Genomic DNA, 14,459 nt, shown 5'->3' with positions numbered 1-14,459 from the left:
TTGGTAGTATTTATAACCCACTGACACGTGCAGCACCAATCCCATCTGCCGTAACAAGCTGTGTGTGTGTGTGTGTGTGTGTGTGTGTGCGCTTTTGTGCGAGAGAGAGAGACGGAGAGAGAGAGAGAGACAGCGAGAGAGAGAGACAGCGAGAGAGAGAGAGAGAGAGAGAGAGAGAGACAGCGAGAGAGAGAGAGACAGCGAGAGAGAGAGAGAGAGAGAGAGAGAGAGAGAGAGAGAGAGAGACAGCGAGAGAGAGAGAGAGAGAGAGAGAGAGAGAGAGAGAGAGAGAGAGAGACAGCGAGAGAGAGAGAGACAGCGAGAGAGAGAGAGAGAGAGAGAGAGAGAGAGAGAGAGAGAGACAGCGAGAGAGAGAGAGAGAGAGAGAGAGAGAGAGAGAGAGAGAGAGAGAGACAGCGAGAGAGAGAGAGACAGCGAGAGAGAGAGAGAGAGAGAGAGAGAGAGAGAGAGAGAGAGACAGCGAGAGAGAGAGAGAGAGAGAGAGAGAGAGAGAGAGAGAGAGAGAGAGAGCGAGAGAGAGAGAGACGGACAGAGAGAGCGGTGCGTGCACGGACGTGCTCTTTTGCCCACATTTCCCCTCGCAGCATTCCGCCCCACCCAGGAGAACGAAGCGCCACCACGCCTCGCACGCCACCTCCAGTCCCCCCCACCTCCCTCCGCGACCAGGAAGCAGGAGAGCTCCAGCCCCGCCGTGCGTGCGTTTGGTCCGGAACGAGGAGGTATGTGGCGGGATCGGTGACGCTCTGACGGGGGAAATGTGCGCGTTCCGTTCACGTCGACTTGTTCGCCAACGCGCGGACACGTCAACGTACCGAGTATCGCGCGTCACTCTTGCTGTGGAGGTGTCAATATGTTGTTGTTGTTGTTGTTGTTGTTGCTGTTGTTGGTGGTGGTGTTGCTGGATGTTTACTTCCTATCTGTGTATTTGTTGACGTGTAGGGAGCGTGCTTGGGACTGGTGCGTGTGGGGGGACACGGGGGCGGCGGCGGCGGCGGATTATCGTACGCGGCTGTACCTATCAGAGTGTTACGTCACTACATCGGGGGATTTAAGGGTTGAGGAGCCTCCAGCCGCCCTCCTCCGCCTCCGGCAGCCTTCCTCCACCTGTCCAGCGGTCACAGACCAGTGCAGGCCTGCTGAGCTACACGTCTACATGGGGAATGAGGTCCGACCTCGTTCTGCAACTGTGACTTCTTGGCTGTTGTCACTTTTCATGCTGGCATTAGGATCCCTCCCCCCAAAATGATCAAGTCCGTTCATCTCTCGAATCAAGCTTATTCCATACCCGAGGCCAATTCGAAATGCCTTGCGCAGAGGGCGTGAACGAATATATATATATATACTTATCAAAGCGAATGGGAATAAAAGCATAGAAATGAGGCTGAAAACAGATTTTAAAAAGACAAAACGGGCTCAAAGAGCGGGTGTACAAACACCTGCCGTCCACCCAAGAACGGGACTATAACATACACAAGAGCACGATCATAATCAGGAAGCGTGTGAGACGAAGGTGTCACAAATGTAAAGGGGAAAACACGAAGGAGCCATTTAGAAAGTGAAACTCGGCAGTGCTGATGCAGGCGGCGCAGGTCTGATTCGGAAGGGGTGAAGTTTCAATGTTTACAGTACATCAGCGACTCCCTCCTGCCTTTACTAACGAAAGCTAAGAGGAAGCCTACAAATATGATGACATGGTCTATTCCCACATCACCCTTCGGTTCGTGTGTCCACGCTTCTTAAGGCGACCATCCAGAGAACTCCTACTGGACCGCGGCTCACAGGCCAGGTCACGCTTATCGACCGCGCCATAGAACTTGAATTACCAGAGTCAGGGATCCCGGTGTTGTCGCTTCATGGCTGTTCCTGTGTTTCATTCTGTAACACACACACACACACACACGCACGCACACACACACACACACACACACACACACACACACACACACACACACTTCAGGAGCTCGCAGGCATTTGGAGAATGTCTCTGGGTGCAGATTCGGTTTTTGATCCGAGCCATTCGGAGCCGGGGGCAATAGCAGTAGTTGTGTAATGCATTAAGCATAACCTGTTATGACCAGATTTGAGGTAAAAAAAACAAAAACAAGAAAAAAAAACCAGGGTGTTGTTGTCCTCACAGCGAGCACCTGGCCTGGAGGCCACAGCCAGGCATTCCTTCATTTCACACAGGAACGACCTCTGCTTATTCTAGTGGGGGAAGAAAGTTTACTCAGCCCGGGCGGAATTCCTCGACTTACAGTACCTTGACAACTCCAGATACCGTGTCACGTTATCCGCCACGCCTTTGTGAATTCCCCTGAAACCTCTTTCACGAAGTAGATTTTTACCGTAATTCGACATCGTTCACCCTCCTTTGTAATGTTTGTGTGTGTGTGTGTGTGTGTGTGTTTGGGAATGTAAGTAAGCAGGCACAATTGAGCACTGTTACGCAACCAAACTCAGACACAGACAAGCCTCCACGTTGCCGGGTTTGGCAGGTGACGGTACCGTGGTGGTTTGTCAACTTCCTGTTGTCACGCGCTCGCTCAACTTCCTCCCACTTCATATCGCTTCCCCCTCACGCTGCCCGGGCGCGCTGTCGGCAGACAGGTCGAGTCGTATCCCCTGCGAGCAGCGTCTGCCTTGGACTCCCCTGTGTTCCTAAGGCGTGGCGGCAAACCCAGACCAAACCAAACCGGATTACGTAGCTCGGGCTTCGCTTTAGCCGCTGCGATGGCAACGCAGTCAGTCATGGACGGCGACGGCGTCTGATCCTCGGAGAGAGCGCGCAGCAGATGGCGGAGATGATTGTTGGGCCACCGGCGCCGGCGTTTCGAGAGCCTCCTGGCTTCGGGATGGAGCGGTCCCCAGGCAGCCGTCGTGGGTTGATAATGTATCCCCGCGAGGGGCGTACCTGCTTCGGGCACTTTTTAGGCCTCGCGGGGACACGAGGGGGAGGCCGCGGCCGGGGAGTGATCCGAGATACCTGCGGATAATTATATCAACAAAACAAACATACGCGCTGATTACGTTAACATCACAATCTCCATCCAGAGGGCGGATCGAGGCTTCCACGGAGGAGGGTTGAGTCGGGTTCAGATAGAGTCAAACAGCCCCCTGGGGTCTGTTCTGTGCCTCACCAGGAAAGACACGTGGTGCATACCAAAAAAAAAAAAAAAAAAAGTACAACAATTCTACGCCTTCCACTCCGCTTCCCAATCCAATTTGACCTAGTTCAAGGCCTTATGGCAGCAGTACAGCGCACAACAAATCTGCTGCCTCTCACGCCCATGTGGCTGCGATGGAAACAGGCTCCCTACCCAAAGTCCCAGAGTCCCAACCCACAGAGAACCGATGAGTGCCAGGCAGTGCATTTCAGTTCATCCGTAGGGATCGGCGTGTTTTTGTTTTGGTCCAGAGATTCAACTATTATGCAATGTCCAATTTGGATAATTGTGTTTTGGTGCCGTCATTAATCACAACGCTTTTGACATTCAACCGATCGGCGGCGATTCCAACGCTTTTGTTTCTCAGCGGGGGTTGCGGCAAGCGGCGGCGACAATCAGATCGTTCTCTGCGCCGCTTGCTTGGCTTTTAGCTGCTGCGACCAAGCGAAACGTCGGTGCTTTACCGGTCGAAGCGGTCGCCTCTTCGTGAGGATTTGAATCGTTCGAATCATTCGAATCCGATCAAAGTGACCCTGACGGCGGATCGGCGGTCCGCTCTCTCTCCGAAAAACCAAGGAAATGAAGATATCGGAGATATTGCTCTTTCAGAGGCATAATTTCTCTCCTCTCTCGCCCCGGCGGCTCCGACTGCTCCGGTTTGACCTCAGCGCTGAAAATCCAGCGACCTTGCTCCGCTCCTGTTATGGCCTGGCTCAAAGAACAGGGTTAGGGTTAGGGTCAGTGTCAAGCACCAAAAATCAGACTTGGGCTTAAAGGTATCAAGGCTGTAGCGGAACAGCTGCTGCTGACGGGTCATGCTCCATGGCTGATCAACTGTCATGGTGGAGGTGATTGGGCGCTTAACTCCTGGGTGTTATTTTTTATTTTTTGTGGTACAATGCTGTATCACCTCTCACGTGAGCATACGGAGGACGCTGTTTTAACTGGATGGAGATTGACCGTGACCTGTTAAGCTGATGATAGTGATGTTGAGGGAGAAGAGGAGAAGAGAGGGATGGGGAGAGGGATGGGGGGAGGGACGGGGAGAGGGACGGGGGGAGGTGTGGGGTGATGGACGGGGGAGAGGGACGTGGGGAGGTGTGGGGAGAGGGATGGGGGGAGGGATGGAGCGATCCTGCTGCGAGGGGTTTGGAGTTAAGTGATCCCTGTTGTCAGACGTCGTCTCCAGGGAGAGATGTTGAACCTTGACCCTCCCGGTGATGCAGCCTACGTGAGACTCCATCGCTGTTTATCTTCCCGTCTCACCTCTCTCTCCCTCTCTGTCCCCCCAAATGCTCACATATTCTGTAACTAGATGTACTCGCACATGCATGAATTCAACCTCACAGCAGCATAGCAATGTTGTCTAGTCAACCAGGGACTGTGTGTGTGTGTGTGTGTGTGTGTGTGTGTTGGTATGTGCGCGTGCGTGTTTAAGTGCATTTGTCTAAGATGCCGCTGAAACGTAACATAACAAAGGAATTCCTCAGGGATTTTTATTGAAAATCTATTCCATGTGTTGCAAGCAAAGCCTGCCCAGCAGAGCGGAAAAAAAAAAAAAAAAAAAAGGGCTTCGACTTTCCTTTTCACTTTACAGTAAAATACCGATAATCTCAAACACAAAAGCAAGTCCTTTTTGTTTTTTTCTTTAATCCAGTGATAATTAAGATAATCAGTTAAATGCCTTTCGGCAACGACCAGGCATGCGGACACATTCACACCATTGAGTAACTATCGAATATGAATATAGAATATGAACCACAATCTGGTTTTTTTAGGCCAAGTAGGTTTTCATGTACACTACAAGAGATTGTAAGGGCTGGTGCGTTGTTGTACAGACAAAATAAAAACAAAATTATACAGATTATACAAGATGTGTTCCTACACACAGGATAAATGGGATGGCAGGCGATAAGTGGATAATAATGGATAGTATGGTTGCTAGTATTGCCTGTGATTAGGAAACATAAATATAGAAGAGATATGCCAAACAGGATGAATATATATATATATATATATATATATATATATATATATATATATATACACACACAATAATATTCGGCATGGAAACAATGGCTGAGTAGGTCTCAATTATCACCATGTTTCACTGATACGAACCGGAAACCGGTTTTAATGTTAACGATGTGACTGCATGGATAGGCAGAGCCCTGCATCGATGTAGGTGAACCATGAACCGGTCGATGGCCCGATTCTAAAGTTACCAATAAGATAGAGAGGCCTGGGCCGATATTTGCCACCATATGCGATATTTTAACGGTGTCTAAATACCGATAATAATTGAATGAAACCAAAAAAGCGCTGTGCGTAACAGGCAAGCTTTCTCCATCACTCCCCTCCCCCCCCCCCATCAACAACGGCGATAATATCGTGTATCGCGATATTTGGGCAGGACTGCATCGTGATATAAAATTTGGGATATCGCCCAAGCCTGGCGGTAGACACACTGATCTAACGTCACAAGTCATGTTTCCCTGAAAATAATAATAATTTGTTTTGTTTGGCGACGCTGGGGAACTGGACGCACGGCGGACTGGAGATCACTCCCTCTCCATTACACAATCCTGTGTAATGGAGTCCTGACCCGAGGCGGAGCGGGACAGCGCTTTAGTCGGGTTTAGAATGTTTGTTTCATACAAGTAGAAAGTAACGAAAAAACGAAACGATCCAAAATAAAAGCACAGGTAAAGCGGCATGGGAGCCCGGCTCAATCAGACAACTCAAACACTTCTCTCTCCTCTCTCTCTCTCTCTCTCTCTCTCTCCCTCTCTCCGCTCTCTCTCTCTCTCTCTCTCTTTCGCTCTCTCTCTCTCTCTCTCTCGCTCTCTCTCTCTTCGATTACGTCTTGCCACACGCACCTTCGCACCAAATCGAAGGCACATTCCCTCTTCCTCTTGTGAACCGTCTGCATTAAAACACATTATAACTCACTGAATTAACAATACTCCCAACGCATTCAGGGTTATTATAATATTAGATTATATATATATATATATATATATATATATATATATATATATAAATAGATATTGTTATATCTAAATGCCAAAAAGAAACAAAAATACTTGGGATTCTCTTTTATGAAATATACTGTATATATTCGCAGGTAAGCAATGGCACTTTTATGGAATTAGCTTATTTTAATCTATAAAGAAAAAATGAATGTCTCAATTACACAAATGTTAAGAACTGTATCAGATTGCACCGAATCGAATCGCACCGAATCGTTCCGTGTTAAAATGCGTGGTCCCTGAATGGCATCGTAGCCCATGCATCTGTGTCGTCTGTCTTGTCAGGGAGGGATGCACACCCCTAACGCAAGAGTTTCGTTGAGTGTGAGTTTGTCTGTCGGGATGTCGTTCTGTGTTGTAAAAGATGAGCTCAAAACCATTTTCTTTTTTAAAGTAAAGTAAAAGAAGCACATTTGCCATTGATGGGAACAACTCTGGTAGAATACGGGGGAATAGAATAGGTCGGTAGAAGAATAGAATACAAACGTGGAAAATTGACACCTGACCCAGTGTGCACAAACTGTATCTGTACTGCCTTTTCTAGCCCTGTGCTGGTGTGAATGATGCTGTAGGCAAACAACAACAGTGTGTGTGTGTGTGTGTGTGTGTGTGTGTGTGTGTGTGTGTGTGTGTGTGTGTGTGTGTGTGTGTGTGTGTGTGTGTGTGTGTGTGTGTGTGTGTGTGTGTGTGTTGGCAGAAAATGACAGTGAAATAGTTGAGGCTGGAGCCCTGTACTCGCGCGGTTTGACGCCTTGCAAAGAGCAGCTTCCCTCGCTCGGCTTTCCACCTCCCTTGACCTCCACCGGAAGAGTGAACAGCCCACCACAGAATCTCAAGAGGAAGGAAGGAAGAAAGAAAGAAAGAAAGAAAGAAAGAAGGAAAGAAAGAAAGAAATCATGCTGCTTCATTGATACGTTTTGACTCCCCGTTCAGTCACACGTCGTACAAAGAAGTGATTTCGACCTCATGACCCTTTAATTTTGAGGACGTGCGAGTGGGAGGTGAGAGAGATGGAATTATTTTGTCTGTCGTCTGTGAAAGAGGAAAACAATGGATTCCTTTTGGTTGCCATTTTTTGTAGGATAAAACCTGGAAATGTCTAGAATAAAGAAGAAAGGGCTGTATGGATGATATCGGTAATACAATAAATCGACACTAAGGTGTGTGTCAAATGTCAGATAAAGAAGGAAAGTGACTTGAAAGGATTATATCTCAGCAATCCAGCAGTCTTAAAGGAATATATATACAGTATATATATATTTTTTACTGTATCCCTGTTTTATACCCAGCTCTCATGTCGTACGTAGGTAGTTTTCCTTCCCGCAGCAGTCCTGCCTTTTCTTCACACTGGAGATACTCCCATCGTTCAATGGAGTGGGAGACAAATCCTCAATCTGCCTTCAGTGCAAACAGTCACTCTGCATTTCAGGCAAAGCTCACATGATGCCACAGCAGTCCGACTCTGCAAATTCTGTGCGGTTAGCCGTGTTAGACGGCTGAAATGTTGAATGTGAGTTTTGGGACTGAATGCCGATTTGTGGATTCCTCCCTCATCACCTGCACTGAACTGCTGATGGGAGTGGGAAGAATGGAGCGCGGCGAAAAGGCGGAACTGCCGCGGCAACGAAACCTGCCTAGGTACGACACGAGGGGTGCTTACGAAAGAGGGATGGACTTGAAAAAAATTGTTTTTATTATTCCTTTAAGTCTACACGGTAAGAAATGATTGTTTTTCTTAACTTGCGGCAGGCTCATGGATGTGTGACGTTGGCGGAGGAGAGTCACACAACTTTATTTAATATCGGAGGAGCAGAGAATGTTGCTGCAAAAGTATGAAGGATACAAACTATTCGTAAGTGCGAAGAGCAAGACTGGTGCTGCCGCCAGGGCAGTGGAACGCATACATTCATCTATGGGATATATGAATACATTACTCAGTAATATATCATTTTGGAAGGTTTTTGGTTTATTTGGTATATTTATATATGTTTATGTAATGGAGTTTGGATTCTCCCCTTTTCAGATTAGCACTCAGTGTGTTATTAGCCCAAATGACCCTTTCCTTCACTCTCTGTTTGGTTTAAACATCTGTTGGTGCTTGTTGTAGAGCTTGAGAAAATGCAACGTACACTCAGATTTTGGCAGCCCCTTCTGTCCTGCTTAAAAAAAGTTTTCCTTTTCTCCCGCCAGAATAAAACAAAGATATAACTTGTTCTATTCCCGATGTGCTTTCTTACTATTCCGTCTGATATCCTTCCACCAAGTTCTTATCGTAATAGCCAGGGGGGGCTTCTTCTGTGTTTCTGGGAGGTTTTTTTTGGGGGGGTAAGGAATGGTTAGTTTGATGAGCAGCCTTATCTGGACACGGTTGCTTTATTATTTACCTGATGTCATGTCATGTCATCAGTGAAATAGTTTGTGGGGAAAATTAAATCAATTGAAAAAAGATGGTCCCGTTTAGCTGCGGATAATCAAGCATTTGGGCCTGGACTCGCTCCTCCAGGTCTCCGGCGGATCATCGCTCTCTCCCTCTCTCTCTCTGCTGCAGAATGTGCAAGCAGCATCCGGGGCCATCCCAGCCCCTCCCAGCATCAATTATTAATGAACGCTCCGACACATTCCAGGGGGGGGTGTAAAAAATAAAAATAAAACACAAGCCCCGCAGCCCCGACCATCGAGCCGCAGGACGGACAGGAAGCTGATGACATTTCAAATATTTAATGTCAAATGTGTTTTTGACAATGCTTTGGCTCCTCGTCCGTCCTCTGAGCTCGCGCCAAAGCTGCGGAGAGGGGGAAAAAAATCCCTCTTGATTTGGAGCTGGATGTCGGCGGACCGCCCCTGGGTAACAAATGGGTTATAAATAGGTAATGGTTCAGAACGCTGTGGGGGTGCATTATTGCCCGTGTGCAGCGGAGGGATCCTCTCCAGTATGTGTGTGTTGCCAGTGCTGAAGTTTGCCGCCGAGGGATCGCGGAGATCCGCTCTGAGATGTGGGTCGAGTCGGGTGCATTTAACCTGTGACGTCTTCCAGTAGTGTCACATGATGGTGCTTATATTTTTTTGGACCTCCTCCCCACATACACACACACATAATAGGTAGACTTGGGTATAATCTTTATAAAAGATTATACCTAAGCCACTGGGCTGTTGACAACCCCCCCCCCCAACAAAAAAAAAACAACCTCCACAACAAACCTCTCCACTTTCTCTCTCTGAGAACCCTTCCCTCCGACACCTTCATACTTTCCTAATTATAGACCCGAGTCTCTGCGATAAAATCGTCATCTTTTCAAACCGCTACTGCTGTTCACTCTAACTCCTTTGCTCTATCCAATTTTTCTCTCTCTATCTCTCTCTCTCTCTCTCTCTCTCTCTCTCTCTCTCTCTCTCTCCTTCCCTTCCTATTACACAACACCGAACGTCTTGCAAGTCCCTGCAGGATCCTCCTGGTTGTGTAACGTTTCCAGAGTGGAGCTGGCTTCGAGGCCTCCTCACATTTCAAACATACTTAGAATTTCAGGCCTTTATTTGACGTTTTTTTTTCGAGATTACGTTTTTTTGGCTCGACGCTGTCGGGAATCCTTCTCTGTGGAAGACAATGGAAGCCACTGATTCGTGACTGTGTCCCTTTTTGTGGCTCTGCAGGGGGCTTCTTGTTTTGTGCTCCCTGTGGCTCCAGCGGCACATAAAAAAAATAATTATTAATAATTGTGTTAAAAAAAAAAATATATATATATATATATATTTTTTTTTATTTATTTATTTATTTATTTATTTATTTATTTATTTATTTATTTATTTATTTATTTATTTTTAATTTTTTTTCAAGCTGGTTCAAATAGCTTATTTTCTTTTATTTATATACATAAATAAAAGAAAATAAGCTATTTGGACCAGCTTGATGGAGTTGTGTGACTAACGTCAACGCCTGCACTGCACCATATGTTGTGTCACGTTCTGAGCTGTGAGGACCAGTCGATCCGGCCTCGCCTCCAGGGTCTAAAGAATTCATGTCCATTGTCTTTCTGGAGCATTTCAATATTTCATCGCATTGATCTGAGGAGCGGAAACTCATTCATTCATATCTGTTCATATCTTTAGTCAGGCATGCACGTGTTTATTTGCCTAAATTCCAATGGTGTTAGGACTTATTTGGCTCATGTGTCTGTTAAGGCCAGGGAAATCTGTTGTGATTAATGGCGGCAAAATTGATTATATTCTCATTTAGGTGCCACTAAGCCCCTGTCATCTTTTGATTGATCCTGTGCATATAACACATTTTGTATATAAATGCACCAACCCCCAAAAATGTACTTTGCCTGATAAACAGAAGCACCATACAGGGGTATTTTTCAAAGCTCAGAGAGATTCATAAAAGGACTCCCACTATGACGACAATTATTTGATTGTTTGATTCCCTTTGGGATATTTTGTGACTGTTTTTACTATATTACTAATCTTGTCAATTAGTTTCTTTAATCATGGTGTGGTGGACTGGGCTCCTGCTCTCCAACCCCAATTCAAACGAAACCGCCGGCAATTTGTAAATTGTATTTCATCCTAGTTTGTGAAGTGGCCCAGAAAGACGGTCACCATCAAAATGGCAAAACACGAGCATTAATCAGGGCCCAGACAAATAGGAACCACAAAGGGAACCACTTTTCAAATCAAAAAGTCAATCCAAATTTGGATACGCGGAAAAATGCTAACACAAATGAAGAACAGTACCAAACAATGAAGCCAGAAAGAAAATGTGAAAATGTGCCGATCTGTTTTTCTTTATTTGGGGTGAGTTTCCCTTCATCTTGGGCCTGCTCTTTAATATTCCTGATCCTTAGGTTTGTCATAGCAGTTGATTTTTTTTGGGGGGGGGGGATTTTGGAATAGATTTTTTTACTGCAAGGTCAATAAGACGTCAGAAAAATTGGATTATTTTTTTTCAAAAGAATTGCTTTAATTTGTCTATATAAATATTCTCAACTTAATATGTACACCATCATTTCTAAATTACAAGTTGAGAAAGCAAAAAAAAAAGTATTGTTTTTTTACAAATCAAAGCCGTTTTCTTATATTGATCCAATCCAACGATTTTGGTTGTTTAGTTGTAGGCCATGTAATGCAAAGTAATGGGGGAGAAATCCAAAGTCTCACTCTCACAGTCTCACATTCCAGCTAAAAGTTAACATGATGCCACAGCAATCTGACTTTGTAAATTTATTTATAGTTATTTTTTTTTTTATATTCGCCGGCCATTTGGCTTTAACACTGGTATCCACACTGTGGCACTGCAATGAAAGTAGTGCCAGCAAACCGGCCATTTTCCAAATGTAACTATTTTAAATAACTTGAATTTGCATAGTCAGACTGCTGTGGCATCAGCTTTGCCTGAAATGTGGAGTGAGTTTTTGCACTGAATGTGGATTTGTCCCCCAGTACGTATATTGACCCTACCTACTAAGGATGGGCATGATTGGTCGACTAATCAATTAGTCGACTAATCTATTGGTTGAATCGGGCAGATACGTCGACTTCTGAGAATCCATTCATGATAAATAAGTGTAGCACACGAGAAACCCCTCCCCGAGTAACTCAATAAATGACGTCACGGCAAGTCGACCAATCGACTTATTGATGAATCGCCCAAAATTCTTATTAGTTGTCAACCACTTAAAAAAAATGCCCTTTCCTACCACCAATGTAGCAGATGACCTGTGAAAATGAGAACCTTTTTTGAAGGCTTGATAACATTTCTGCTGCATGTAGAAAAGATAAATAATGAAGTTTTGAAATGAATACAGAATATCTCCAGTCCCATGTTTTGGAGATTTTGCATTTTTCTATAAGTTCGGTCACATTGTTTTGCTGATTTAACAAATTTTCTCTGTATTTGCCTCCAATCCAACCATCCAATTGGGACGGAAACAGTAAAGTTTAGACATAAATCCTGTGCCATGCAGGCCACCAAAATATATCAGCCCAAATCATTATGTTTCCATGGTGACCAAAGTGGTTTTTGGGTATTCCCGATCTATCAGGAGGATGTTATCATACCGACTGGAAAAAAACTGTATAGAAAAACAGAATGCAGAAAGCGATTTTTGAGGTCTGAAAGATGATAAGCCTGCAAGCAATCACACAAATATAGAGGGATAAGTGCAGGCATTTCCTACCTGTATCTCCACTTTACTTCCAACAGCCACAAAAGGGGATTTTTACAAACTGTTTTCAGCTTCAGCGTTAAAAATAAATAAATAAATAAATAAAGCCCCTTTTTTTTTTTTTTCTGCGTGGGCTGATATTTGATTTGTTTGCGGATCTGTGATTGTTTGTCCTTGCTCCGTTCTGCTTTTGTTAGCGCTGACCGCTGACCCTTCGTCGACACTCGCCTCGGGGCCCACGTTCTGCCACGTTCTGTTATTTCACATTCACTGTGTTGTTGTGTAGCAACCGGAGGCACAGCTCGTTTTCGGCCTAAACTACAGTTGGTGGGAGTCGCTCAAAGGAGTAGATAAGTTTCCTCTGAAGTCTTTGGGTTTTTTTGTACACGTGGCAGCCTTCAACACTTCTCGAGATTTGGCGATAAACCGATAATCCTATTGCATGGGTTCGGTCGCGACGGCACTTCTTGCTGACGTAACAACGGTGTATTATTTGGTCATTGTAATCTGCTGTCTAACATCCACTGATGCAATCTTTCTTTTTTCCCCCCATTTACAGACTCTGTCAGTAGCATGGGACAGCATTTAGGAAAAAAGGAGTTTCATGCAGATATTAAGGTAAGCAGAGCGTTTCCTCCTTGCCAGACCAGACCCGTCATGAACGGCCCAGGCGTCACCGCGTCCGCAACGCGGCGGGCGCGCAAACACAAAAACCCCTTGTGACAACTCTTCGCTAGATAAATAGATGGGTACTCGATTCATCCCCGGAGGGAAATTGTTACAGCAGCTCACATCACAATAATAGCCAATATGATAAAATAATATGAAAAACATGAGAAGAAGAATCATTTATTACTGGTCTCACAGATGCACTGCACTCAACACACGCATGCAGGGAGTGGTGGCTGGAGAAATTCAGCCTCTGCATTTCTCCCATCCCAGCTGTCCTTCCTCCAGGGGGCAGCCAGGAGAGGTTGGCAGCCTTCACTACGTCAGCACCCGGGGACCAGTTCCAGGTGGAAAAATAATGATGAACACAATAAACCAAAAAATTAGCAATACACATCTGTATCAACAATTCACACAAATGGGAAATTGTGCAAGTTTGCATACATATATACATATACATACATATACATATGATATAAAATCTGTACATATACCGTGTTTGCACCATAGGAGCTGGCAATGGTTTTATGTCGGTATTTTCTTGTCCTTTTTCCATGAGAACAAAGCATGTGTTGTGGAGTTTTCCTCTAATCTTATCATCCTGACCGTTGACCTTCATCGGCGCGAAGCAGGACTTTGGATCTTCCTCCAGACGAGCTGTCGAGTAGGAGGCACCAAACCGGACCAAAGCCAAGCGAAAATTGCGAAAAGAAACGGTGATACACACCCATGAAAGGGCGACTTACTGTGCAAGAGAGACCGAGTCACTGCGCTAAGGAGACTGGGGTATACTGTGCGAGAGAGGATGAGTCAGTTCCCTTATGAATAATTCCAGTTTAACACAGAGCAACGGCAAAGAACAAGAACACACAATTTGCCAGTTTGGGCACTTTATTCATATTATTATCAAACTTATGGATTAGAGTGTGTGTGTAGTGTGTGTGTGTATGTGTTTGAGCAGTAAGACTTGCTCATTGTGTTTCTGGACTGTGTGTGCATGTCTGTGCGTGTGTTTGTGTGTGTGTGTGTGTGTGTGTGCAATGAGCAATAAGACTGTGTGTGTGTGTGTGTGTGTGTGTGTGTGTGTGTGTGTGTGTGTGTGCGCTTGAGCAGTAAGTCTTGCTCATTGTGTTTCTGGACTGTGTGTGTGTGTGTGTGTGTGTGTGTGTGTGTGTGTGTGTGAGCAGTGCAGTGAATGTGCATCTGCATATTGTGAATATGGGTCTCGTACAGCCACTGAACTTGAACCTGAACTTGGTTCAGACTAGAGGTAATTCCTCATCTATAGCGTCCCTCTTTTTTGACAGTGTTTCAATGTGTTGCTGCAAGAAACGACGGCTGTGCTCAAGATCGTTATTAATTGTGTGTTTGCACGCTCTCTTCAGCAAACAGCACACAGGTTTTAATTTCAA

General features: G+C 45.4%; 1 protein-coding gene across 1 annotated transcript in view; it reads left to right on the top strand.

Moving 5' to 3' along the window:
• Positions 1-627: 627 nt before the first annotated feature.
• The window catches only part of LOC307233788 (myelin basic protein-like), a 37,528-nt gene continuing 23,696 nt past the window's right edge, over positions 628-14,459 (top strand). Inside the window, exons 1-2 of the mRNA XM_080005209.1 lie at positions 628-740; positions 12,938-12,996. Of these exons, the coding sequence (XP_079861335.1) occupies positions 12,952-12,996 (45 nt within the window). The 5' untranslated portion in view covers positions 628-740; positions 12,938-12,951. The remainder of the gene's footprint in view (positions 741-12,937; positions 12,997-14,459) is intronic.

The sequence above is a fragment of the Zeus faber genome, assembly GCF_960531495.2.
Source record: "Zeus faber genome assembly, chromosome: 8".
NCBI classification, from domain to species: Eukaryota; Metazoa; Chordata; class Actinopteri; order Zeiformes; family Zeidae; genus Zeus; species Zeus faber.
This window is presented reverse-complemented; position numbering and strand designations above follow the sequence as displayed.